The 12,252-nt window shown below is 38.1% G+C and overlaps 1 protein-coding gene across 2 annotated transcripts in view; it reads left to right on the top strand.

Annotated features, from left to right (window-relative positions):
- Positions 1-4,896: 4,896 nt before the first annotated feature.
- Positions 4,897-12,252, top strand: part of TAF2 (TATA-box binding protein associated factor 2) — a 117,766-nt gene continuing 110,410 nt past the window's right edge. Inside the window, exons 1-3 of one of the 2 annotated variants that reach the window (XM_003340684.4) lie at positions 4,897-5,335; positions 7,062-7,116; positions 8,395-8,555. In XM_003340684.4, coding sequence (XP_003340732.2) covers positions 5,253-5,335; positions 7,062-7,116; positions 8,395-8,555 — 299 coding nt within the window. In that variant the 5' untranslated portion in view covers positions 4,897-5,252. The remainder of the gene's footprint in view (positions 5,336-7,061; positions 7,117-8,394; positions 8,556-12,252) is intronic. The other variant, XM_056823154.1, reaches the window with a different exon arrangement.

Genomic DNA, 12,252 nt, shown 5'->3' on the forward strand with positions numbered 1-12,252 from the left:
AATTCTCTTTAACAAAAGACAGAATTGGCCTTTGGGAGAAAGAGGTACAAAAATTTACTGAGGAAAATAACTCTTTACAAAGTAGAACTGGTGAAATGAAAAAGGAGTTATAAAATCTCAATCAAGAAAATAATTTAAAAAGTAGAATTGGGCAAGCAGAAACTAATGATTCCATGAAGCATCAAGAAACAATCAAAGTCAAAAAGAATAAAAAAATGGAAGAAAATGTGAACTATATTATAGGAAAAATAACTGACCTGGAGGATAACTTAAGAATTATTGAACTACCTGAAAGTCATGGAAAAAAAAATATTTGTGGGCAGCTGGGAGGCTCGGTGGATTGAGAGCCAAGTCTAGAGATGGGAGGTCCTAGGTTTAAATCTGGCCTTAGTCACTTCCCAGCTGTGTGACCTGGGCAAGTTGCTTGATCTATATTGCCTACACTTTAACACTCTTCTGCCTTGCAACTAATACACAGTATTGATTCCAAGATGGAAGGTAGGAGTTTAAAAAATGTATTGTTTAGACATCATATTTCAAGAAATCATTAAGGAAAACACCCTTATATTTTTGAACCAGAGTGAAAAATGAATTTGAAAGAATCTACCAATCACCTCCTTAAAGAGATCCCCAAAGGATGACTCCTTAGAATATTGTAGCCAAATTCTATAACTCCCAGGTCAAGGAGAAAATATTTCAAGCAGCCAAAAGAAAACAATTCAAATATTGTGGAGTTGCAGTCATGATAAGATGAGATTTGGCATCTTCTACATTAAAAAATTGGAGTAACTAGATTATTATATTCTAGAGAGCAAAAGTGCTAGGACTTCAACTGAGAATCACTTATGTAGGAAAACTGAACATAATCCTTTAGTAGAAAAAATGTATATTCAAAGAAACAGAGGACTTTCAAACATTCCTGATGAAAATACCAGAGCAGAATGGAAAATCTGACTCAAATACAAGACTCAAGAAAGTCATAAAAAGGTAAACAAAAAAGAGAATCAAAAGGCCTTCAATAAGGTTAGTTGGAGGGATGATTCTTTTAATGCCAAGGAACTTTATAATTATTAGGACAGTGAAAACAAGTATATACGTGCAGAGGGCAAGGATGTGTTGAATATGATGGGATGATATAAAAATAAAATTAAGACAAGAAAAAAGAATACATTGGTAGGAGGGGGAAGGGAAATAGATTGTGGTAAATTATTTCACATAAAAGTGATATGAAAGACTTCAAGGTGGGGGAAGGTGGAGAAGAGAGCATCTAAACTTTATTCTCATCAGAATTGGCTCAATGCAGGAAGAACATACACAATTAATTGGGCATAGAAAGCTGTTTTATCCTATAGGAAAATAGGAGGGGTAGGGGATAAGAGAAGGGGTGGGTGGGTGGGGCTGACAGAAAAGAGGCCAAATTGGGGAAAGAGAAATCAGAGGATGGAAAGTAATGCACAGTAATCATAATGATGCAAACATTTTTTTACAAGTTCCCAAGAAAAGTAATTATAGCTTTCTATGATTGTGAAAAAATGCTCTAAATCACTATCATTTAGAGAAATTAAAATTAAACTCTGAGGTACCACCCCACACCTATCAAATTGAATATATTAAAGAAAAGGAAACTGACAAAACTTGGAAGGGATATGGGAAAGGTAGGTCATGAATACATTGTTGGGGGAGTTGTGAAACTGATTTAATAATTAAGGAGAGCTATTTGGACCTATGCCAAAGGGCTCTAAAGCAGTACATATCCTTTGATCCAGTAATATTATTACTAGGTTTTTATTCCAAAGAGACTAAAAAACAAAAATGGGAAGGACTTGTATATACAAAAATAATTAAAGCAGTTCTTTTTAGGTGGGTACAGAGATCTGGAAAGTGAAGGGATATCTATCAGTTGTGGAATTGTTGAGCAAATTATAAAACATGAGTTGGTGGAAGTCTATTGTGCTGTAAGAAATAACTAGCAGGAGGAGCTCAGAAAAACCTGGAAAGACTTAATTTGAACTGAAGCAGAGTGAAATAAGTAGAACCAGGAGAACATTGTATAGTGGCCGGAATACTTTACAATGAACAACTGTGAATAACATTCTCAACAATATAATGATCAAAAACTATATCAAAGGACTCATTAAAAATGCCATCTACTTCCACATGAAAACTGAGATTGGATCCAGCTCAAAACAAACTTTTTTCACTTTAATTTTTTTTTGTTTGTTTCCTTCCAAGATTGCTCATGTAAAATCTCTCTGAGATTGCTTACCATCTCAAGAGGAATGGGATGTTGGCTGTAAAGGGGAGGGAGGGAGAGAATTCAAGACTTAATATTCTTTGAAACTGTTATTCCATGTAATTAAGGGAAAATAAATTGAACTAAAGAAAAACTAAACTATGTAAAGTTAACAATATTAATAGCTAGCATATATATATATATATATATGTGTGTGTGTATCTCCCTTTCTTAAGTTTCTCTTAACACTTCAGTGCTGAATTAATTTTTTAACAATTGAATAAATAAATGTTGAGGTATCAGATAAGGAAGGCTTCCTGACACTCAGCATTTACTGAGTGCTTATTATTTGCCAAGCACTGGAATGATAGTTAACGTGTAACTCTTAAGGTGTTATCAATAACAGTGCAAAGTACTTTATAGTTACCCTGTTTGATCCTCACTGCCCTGGGTGGTAGGTGCTAATTATTCCCATTTTACAGCTAAAAAAGAAGGAAACATTAAGTGCCTTGCTAAGGTTGCACATCTGTTGAGTGTCTTGAGGCTGAATTTGAAATCAGGGGACTCTGGGTCTCTTCATCTATTCACTGGGGACACTAAGGGAAGGAGGTGAAAGGAAGTTTCTCCAGATGGAAAGAGTGATTCAGGAAGAAGGCATGAAGACCACTTTAGTAAGTGAAAGGTCAGGTACACTGACCTTTTTCAGTTACGTCTAGGTCTGACCATATCATCATACCCCTTTTTTTTCTTTTAATTATATTTTCCCGTCATATTTATAGGTAAAAATTTTAATCACTTTCTGACATTTTGCAATCCATGTCCTTCCCCTCTTTCTTTCCCCTCCCCAAGATGGCAAGTACTATGATATGGGTTATACATGTGCTATAATGCAATTAATATTTCCATTTTTGTCATGTTGTGAAAGAGTATTACATATACCAGGAAAAAACTCATGAAGGAAATAAAGTGAAGAATGATGTGTTTAATGTCAGTTCTGACTGACAGGGGTCCGACTTTTGGCAAATGAGACATAGAGTTGAGTAGTACAGCAAGACTTTACTGTAGGAAAGGGGTGGGTGGGTGGAAGCTGAAGTGAGAGCAAGGGGGGAGCTGCAACCTGTAGTTGGCTAGGAGGTCCCCACCTGGGTGGAGAAGGGGACAATCTTTATAGAGTAGTGGTCTGGGATGAGGTAACCTGTGTTGGCCTTATTGGTCGAAGTGGGGTACTTGTGTCCACTTGATTGAATAGCCCCAAGGGGATTGGGGACCTTGGTTTCTGGTGGTGGGAAGTTCTTAGGCCTGATGGTCAGTGGTGCAGGAGGTCATTTGTCTAGGCTTGACAGCAAAGTCCTGATGTTCTGCCAAGTTTTACTGGGGCTTTGCCTCACTGTTTGATTAGGTGCTGGGAGGCTATTGTTCACCATAGGAAAGGGGCAAAGTGGTATTGGTCTTGGGATCCATCAACTCCCATCATTTCCTTCTATGGTGGTAGATAGCATTTATCATTATGAGTTCCTTAGAATTGCTTTGGAACCTTTCATTGCTATTACTGTGTATTATGTTCTGGTTCTGCTTATTTCACTTTGTATCACTTTATTTGGGTCTTTGCAGGGTTTTGTGTGTGTGTGTGATTGTCCTATTCATCATTTCTTATGGCACAATAGTATCCCATTACAATCTTTAACTTCTTACTTTCTTAAGAATAAATACTTAAGTATTGGTTCCAAGACAGAAAAATGCTAAGGGCTAGACAATGGAAGTTAAATGATTTGCCCAAGGTCACACAGCTAGAAGTATCCTAGGACGGATTTGAAGTGAGCCACCTAGCTGCTTGGCAATTACAGTCTTATATCACAACTTGTCCATTCATACCCCAAATGAAGAACATCTTTTCAGTTGACAATTCTTTGCCCTCACAAAAAGTTTTGCTACAAATATTTTAGTGTAAGTAGGTCATTTCCCCCTATCTTTGATCTCTTTAGCATAAAGTAGTGGTACTGCTGGATCAAAGAGTGGGTCTAGTTTATTGCCCTTTGGGCATGGTTCCAAATTGCTCTCTGGATTGGTTATATCAGTTCACAGCTCCACTAACAGTATTAGTGTTACAGTTTTCCCACATCCCCTCCAAAATGTATCATTTTCCCTTTTTGTCATATGGTTCTCTATATATTTGACATCCAGTCTCTTTTCTTTGCCTCCGCTACCTCCATATCAAATATGAAAATCCTTGGTTTGGCTTTCAAAGCCTTTCACGACCTGGTCCTCCAACCTTCCCCTTTTTTTCATTCAGTGCCTGATCTCCTTTTTCCTAACCCCTTCTCTCTCTGCCTTTTGGCTTCCCCAGCTTCTTTCATGTCAGTCAAAACATTTAAATGGCTATGTGCAAGGCGGGATGCTAAGCCCTAGGGATACTGGAAAAACTGGTAACGATTGCCTGCTAAAGCTCAGAGGCTTCAAGACCACTAGCAGTCATTAAAGACCTATTTCCACATCCCCACATCGTCTGAAACTCGTAACCCTCACATTCGAATGTTTTAAATACATTTTATAAAACGAATTTTATTCTTTCCTCCGCTATGCACAAGCAGCTTCCGGGCGTAACCCCTTCTCGCGCTACTTCCGACGTCGCGGCGGAAGTTAATGGTGACGTGTTACGTCAGCCCTCAGCGGAGGCTCCTGGGAACTTTGGGTGCCGGCTATCTCCACACAACCGCCGGAGCGGCGGCGGCTGCTTGAGGCGCTGTCGCTGCGGCCGGAACGGTCGCGCGCGGGAGCTCCGAGTTCCTGCGCCCGAATCCCCCGCCCCGAGCTACGGAGCCAGGACGTAGTCCGAACTGACGGGCAGCAGCCGGAGGCGGGGAGGGTCCGAGCAGGGCATGGTTTTGTTGATGTTGACTGAACTTTTGGTGGGGGTAATCAGGCCGTAACCGCTGCCGCCGGCGCGGCTGGGGTCCTCGGGCCGGGGAATGCCCAGGAAGCCGAGAGGGAGGGGGCAAAGCGAGCCCTTTCTCCGTTCTTCATGCCGCCCACTGGCTTAGAGCCCTGCAGGATGAACAGGAAGAAAGGCGACAAAGGATTCGAGAGCCCAAGACCTTATAAATTATGAGTATTCCCCTCTTTTGGTTTTCTTGTACTGTCGTTGTGTAGCTGGGGGTATAGCTGAAAGAGGGCTGGCCTTGGAGCCTAGGGGAGCTGGGAGAATTCTTCATCAGCTAGTGAGCCTGACTTAGTCAAGCTGTTTCATCCGGGGAGATATGGGGAGCCCGCTCTGTGCCGCATTCCCGTGCTGGATCCCAGTCAATGAAACCACCCCTGGGAAAGTGACAGTCTTTTTGAACCTCAGTCTCCCGGTTTGTAAAAGAGGAGGGGTTGGACTCGACAGTTTCTTCCAGTCTTAAGTCCAGTGAACCTGCTCAAGGAATATCTTCAGGGGAAGAGGCAATACACCACCCAGATAAATAGAGAATATATACAAAATAAACATATCAATGATCATTATTAGAATAAACTTGAGGGATGTGTCAGTTTACTGTTTGAAAGCTAAGGAAGACTAGAGATCTTTGAGATTTAACTCTTTTAATTTTAAATATGAGGGAACAGAGGCCCAGAGACGGAAGAGATTCGTTTGCCCATGGCCACCCAGGTATTGAGTAGAAGAACTGGGATTCAAAACCATGCCCTCTGACTCCATATCAAATATTGTTTCCACACTGAACACACTGCCCAATTTTTGGTCAAAATGTCCAAAATTTGAACATAGTGAGGTGTCAATTAAAAAAAAAAATCCTTGCCCTCTTGATTCCAATTCAGAATCTTTCTACTGTACCACACTGCCTCAAGTCTGCTCAAATCAGAGGTTAAACATAGTCCAGTCTGGTTGTTTTTTGTTGTTTTTTTTTTAAATCATGCCCACACTGATTGCAAATAAAACTTTTCAGTGTCTCACACTGGTTCATATCTGGTAAAAAATGTTCAAACATTTAACACAATTGTTAAAAAAAACATCTGTTAAACACCATCTATGTGCCAGATACCAAATGAAGTGTTCTTGAAGTGTCTGGAATATGAATGCAAAAAAGAGTACTTCCCCTCAAAGATTTTATAATCTAATGGAGAAAACATGTAAGATACCTATGTATATATTTTTATATGTGAACAAGCTATATATAGGATAAATAGGAACTAATTAGGGAAAGCACTAGAATTAAAAAGGGTTGGGGAAATTTACCAGTAGAAGATAGAATTTCAGTTGGGATTTAAAGGAAACCAGGGAGAAAAATGTAGAAAAGGGGAGAAGAGAAGATACCTGGTATAGGACCACTGTGGAGAAGTTAAAGAAGTCCAAAACCAGTAATCCAGGAGAAGTTGAAGAAGTGAGGAGAGGTTTGTCTTAGCTCTTCTCTTTAAATAGAAGCTTTATGGCTCCACCCTCCAATCCATGGGGCAGATGGTACTGATGAGGTAATCTTATTAACAAGACTGATTGGACTTTGCAGGATAAGATTTCCCTATAAGTGAGCATGGTAGAAAACATTAAAAAAATACAAAATGAGTGCAGCAGATTGGAAATTAGAAAATGGCTGAGAAAATATTTTGAATATCTGCAGATTTTTAGTATAATATGCAGGGCAGTGTTTGCTTTCATTTTAATGAAACAAAAATGTTTTAGTTGAACAGATAATCTTTATGCCATGAATAATATAACAAAACTGTTTTTAACTTTAAAAAATGGGTTCTTCCTATATGTTTTCTATGTGATATTTAAAAATCATTTAATGAAACTGTATCAGTCCTACCTGTTTTTATATCTTGGTTTTTTATTTTATACAACCCATCAGGTGGTTTGCATCAACAACATAAATTTCCAAAGAAAGTCTGTTGTGGTAAGTATATTCCTTTTACTATTATTGATGCTATTGTTGTCCAGTTCTTTGTGACCCCATTTTGGATTTTCTTAGCAAAGGTACTAGTGTGGTTTGCTGTTTCTTTCTCCAGCTCATTTTGCAGACCAGGAAGCAGAGGCAAATAGGGTTAAGTGACTTGCCTAGGATATCTGAGGCAGATTTGAAATCACGAAGATTTTAGCACTCTCCTATCTATTCCATGATCCAAATGCCCATTATTGATGCTATCCTCTTCAAAGAGCATACTCTTGTTTAGCTATTGACTGGAAAACCAGTTAACCAAGATTATTAAAACTACTGAGTGGATGGGGAGATTAACTAGACTCTCTGAGGGGAAATCTGATCAATTTTCATGACTTTTTAAATGTCTAATTTTCCTCATGCCTTTTTTCTTTCATATTTATTACTATACTAATTGAAATAGCCAGATAAACAAGTTTTGATTGGTAAAGTGTTTCTGAAATGAAGTCAATTCAATCCTTGCTGGCAGTACTTTCAACATAAGGAAAAGCCTTTTATTTCTAAATCCTTCATTTATTCTTGTCTTTATTAAAGTTATTTTTCAGTAAGCCAAAATAACCAATCAAAACTTTTTTTGTAGGTAGGCTTAAAAACTTTATTTTTATCTCTATTTAATTTCAGTTTATTAGTTAGACCAATAATTTCACCTGTCAAAATCTTTTTGTGTCCTTGTTTTCCAAATTTTAATTAGTGCTCCTAGCTTTGTGTCATTTGCAGATTTAATAATCCTGGTTTGTTTTTTTTAATTCATTGACATCATTATCCTGGGCTAATGGTTCCTCGTTCCTAGTTTTTTTTTTGTTTGTTTTTTTTAAACCCTTACTTTCCTACTTGGAGTCAATACTGTGTATTGGCTCCAAGGCAGAAGAGTGGTAAGGGCTAGGCAATGGGGGTCAAGTGACTTGCCCAGGGTCACACAGCTGGGAAGTGTCTGAGGACAGATTTGAACCTAGGACCTCCCGTCTCTAGGGCTAGCTCTCAATCCACTGAGCTACCTAGCTGCCCCCCCTCGTTCCTAGTTTTAAGAAAAATTTTCATGAAGAATAGAACCTACTAAATTTGTTTAATCCAGTAACGCTGATAGTAACATTCTCATTCTCTTTTCTCATTCTATCCTTCTCCCTCTGCCTCTCCAAAATGTATCTATCCACATGTATATAGATATGTGTAGAAATTAATGTTTTTAAAAAAAGAAATCTTTGACATAATGAACTAATATTTTTATATTTTTTATAGGGATTTGTGGAGCTTACAATCTTTCCCACAGTTGCAAACTTGAATAGAATTAAGTTAAACAGCAAACAGTGCAGAATATACAGAGTAAGAGTCAATGATTTGGAGGCAGCTTTTATTTATAATGACCCCACACTGGAAGTTTGTCACCATGAATCAAAACAGTAAGTAACTTTTAAAATCTAGAGGTAGCAAAAATTTGTTCTTGTTGAATCATAGTAACTTTTTCAATGGAAGATTTTCCTTGCCTTATTAGTTGTCTGTATATAGAAGTAATTTTACATTCTTAATTTCTTTTTTCCCCATCACTTTCCTGAGGATACTTTCTTTTCATATATGGTTCAAGGGTTATTTGTACTCATCATACCATACACATGTTGCCAAACCTATGACATGTGTGCTGGAGGGAGCAGCTCCTTTTCCCTTCTCCATGCATGCCTGAGGACATTTCTTACATGACCTGCCCCTCTGCCCAAAAGCCCAATGGGAGTGCTTCTTCCCTCCCCTGTCTGAGGTAAGGGGGAGGGGAGTTCACATGTGGGGTGAGGGTTGCAGTTTGAGCACTTGATCTCTAAAAGTTTTGCTATCATTGTACTATACTCCTAAATTGGTTAGATTCTGGCTCTGCTATTTAGTATCTATTTTACCATCTAACTAAAGTTACATTTAACTCTTTGCGTATCAATTTCTTGGAGGTAAAAGATTTTTGATCAACTGCATGCAACTTTCAGGTGTTAAATCCTATGACTGAAATTTTTAACAAATTAGCAAGCATTTATTAAAGGTCTTCTTTGTGCCAAACATATAGTGCTAAGCACTATAGATACAAAGATAAAAAAGAAACAACTCCCTATTACCAAGAATCTGTACCCACTCTTAATTTTACAATCTATAGTGGGAAATAACTTGTATATATACAGAAATGTACAATGGGATTTTGAAGGAGAGGCCTAATTTAGGAGGTGGCACTTTAGCTGAACTTTGAAAGAAATTTGGCATTTTAAGATATAGAGGTGAGAAGTGAGGGCTTTTCAGGCATAGGAACCGTGTGCAAAGAGACAGGAAGTAGAATGTTGTATACAAGGAGCAGAATGCAGTTTGACTGGACTGTAGCATGTGTGAAAAGGAGTAATATATTATAAGTGGAAAAGTTAGAACCAAGTTTTGAAAGATAAATGTCACACTAATAGCAAAGATAAAGGCCAAGCAGAGGACTTCTTATTTGATCCTAAGAACTAATGAAGAGCCCCTGGAGTTGAGTGAGCTGGAGAATGTCTTAGTCAGAGAGGCCTGTGCATTAAGAATATCATTGGCAACTATGTAAGGTTTGGATTGGAGAGAGGAGAAATTTGAGGTAGTGAGACTGTTATGAGGCTATTTCAATAATAGAGAAGAAATGACAAGAGCCTAAACTAGGGTGGTGGCTCTTTAAGTGGAGAGAATGGTATAGTCTTGTGAATTGGATATGTGGGTTGGAATTAGAGTAAGAAACTGAAGTTTAGATTCTGAGTGTAGAGGGATTTTAGCAGAATTAGAGATGATGTCTAGGAAGCTTATTTGGAGGGGGGGGTTATTTTCCTTAATGAATTTATACTGTGAAAATATATGTAATCTTGATGATACCAGTTTTATTTTAGCAAGCTGCTAGACCCTAGATAAATAATAAGTAATATTTTCAGGCAGAATACTTTTATTGAAGATATTGATGTAGCCATACTTGATTACACTTATAATTCTGGGATTATAGGTGGTGTCTACTTTTGACTTGAGATACCTTACATTTTTTTCGTTTTCCCTCCCATTCTTTTTACATAGTTTTACATGTCTTTAATATTTCTTAGAGTTGTTCATTTCTGTTTGATCTGTTTTAAGGTAGTTTGTAACTTGGATTTTGTACCTTTTCTGCTATGCTATTAATTCTTATTTCATTCTCCTCTCTCATTTTGTTTCCATTTCTTTCTTCTAGGGCTTCCATCTATGATATTATTTTAAACTTTAAAATAAAAAAAAAAGATTTTGATTCATTTCCCCCTAAAGTTATCATTGGTCTTATGACAAAAATGTTTTTCTTTGAGGCTTTGATTATAGGTGTTTTGGTGTTATATCCATTTTTGAATTTGGATATTGGGCATTCCCAGAATCAAAATAGTTATTTAATTTGTTTGTTTTCTCATACATCCTTATTTAATTCCTAGATGGGGACTATGTTAGGGTCAGGATCTATTCATTTCTGTAAGGATTGTTTGATTTGTTTGGTCCTGACCTGTCTTGTTTGATGTCTTGCCACTACATTCTCTAAGTATTGAATACCATTTTCTTCAAGGATCACAAAGAGTACTCGGGCCAGGGAACTTTAATTAGTCCCTATGTAGTCTTTTCAAAGGCACAATCCGATCAAAGGATATGAGTGGGCAGTTTGCAAAAGAAGAAATTCAGGATATTAGTAACCATATAAAAATGTTCCAAATTATTAATAATTAGAGGAATAACTGTTGTCCAGGGTTTTCCAGGCTCTGGACCATGGTTTGGTTCTAGACAACATAGCTACAAACTTGTTCCAGGTAGACTTCTAGTGGACACTTTCTGGTCTCAGCCCTATCAGCTAGCTGGAAAGTTCTTCAAGTTCAGAATCATTGCACTGTTTGTTTACCCTTGTTTTCCTATCTTTGGGTTAGAGGGAACATACCCTGACTAAGTCCAAGTCCGGGCTAGAGTAATAGCAGACCTATTATTTTCCAGGAGTTTGGCTCTAAGGGCTCTTTTCCTGCATTAGAAGTACAGTACAACAGTTCTGTTCTGCTCCAGGGGTCTGACTCTGTAATTCTGAGCTCCATTTTTTACAATTTCTGCACAGTTCACTTGCCTGTGTGTTGAATATGATCTTTTGCAGAATAGATTATATACTCTGGTTTTTCTTTAGATTTCCCAGTCATTATTCAGTCTCACACTTTACTAAGGTTTTTTTTTTTTTAATATGTTTTTTTTATTTTTTTTTTAAAATATATTTTATTTGATCATTTCCAAGCATTATTCGTTAAAGACATAGATCATTTTCTTTTCCTCCCCCCCCCACCCCCCATAGCCGACGCGTAAGTCCACGGGGCATTAGATGTTATCTTGATTTGAACCCATTGCTTTGTTGATAGTATTTGCATTAGAGTGTTCATTTAGAGTCTATCCTCTGTCATGTCCCCTCAACCTCTGTATTCAGGCAGTTGCTTTTTCTTGGTGTTTCCACTCCCATAGTTTATCCTTTGCTTATGAATGGTGTTTTTTTCTCCTGGGTCCCTGCAAGTTGTTCAGGGACATTACACCACCACCAATGGAGAAGTCCATTACGTTCGATGATACCACAGTGTGTTTGTCTCTGTGTACAATGTTCTCCTGGTTCTGCTCCTCTCGCTCTGCATCACTTCCTGGAGGTTGTTCCAGTCTCCATGGAACTTCTCCACTTTATTATTCCTTTTAGCACAATAGGACTCCATCACCAACATATACCACAGTTTGTTCAGCCATTCCCCAATTGATGGGCATCCCCTCGTTTTCCAGTTTTGGGCCACCACAAAGAGCGCGGCTATGAATATTTTTGTACAAGTCTTTGTGTCCATTATCTCTTTGGGGTACAGACCCAGCAGTGCTATGGCTGGGTCAAAGGGTAGATATTCTTTTAGCACCCTTTGGGCATAGTTCCAAATTGCCCTCCAGAATGGTTGGATCAGTTCACAGCTCCACCAGCAATGAATTAATGTCCCTATTTTGCCACATCCCCTCCAGCATTCATTACTTTCCTTTGCTGTTATGTTAGCCAATCTGCTAGGTGTGAGGTGATACCTCAGAGTTGTTTTGATTTGCATCTCTCTG

This window comes from Monodelphis domestica, chromosome 3 (assembly GCF_027887165.1).
Source record: "Monodelphis domestica isolate mMonDom1 chromosome 3, mMonDom1.pri, whole genome shotgun sequence".
Taxonomy (NCBI): Eukaryota; Metazoa; Chordata; class Mammalia; order Didelphimorphia; family Didelphidae; genus Monodelphis; species Monodelphis domestica.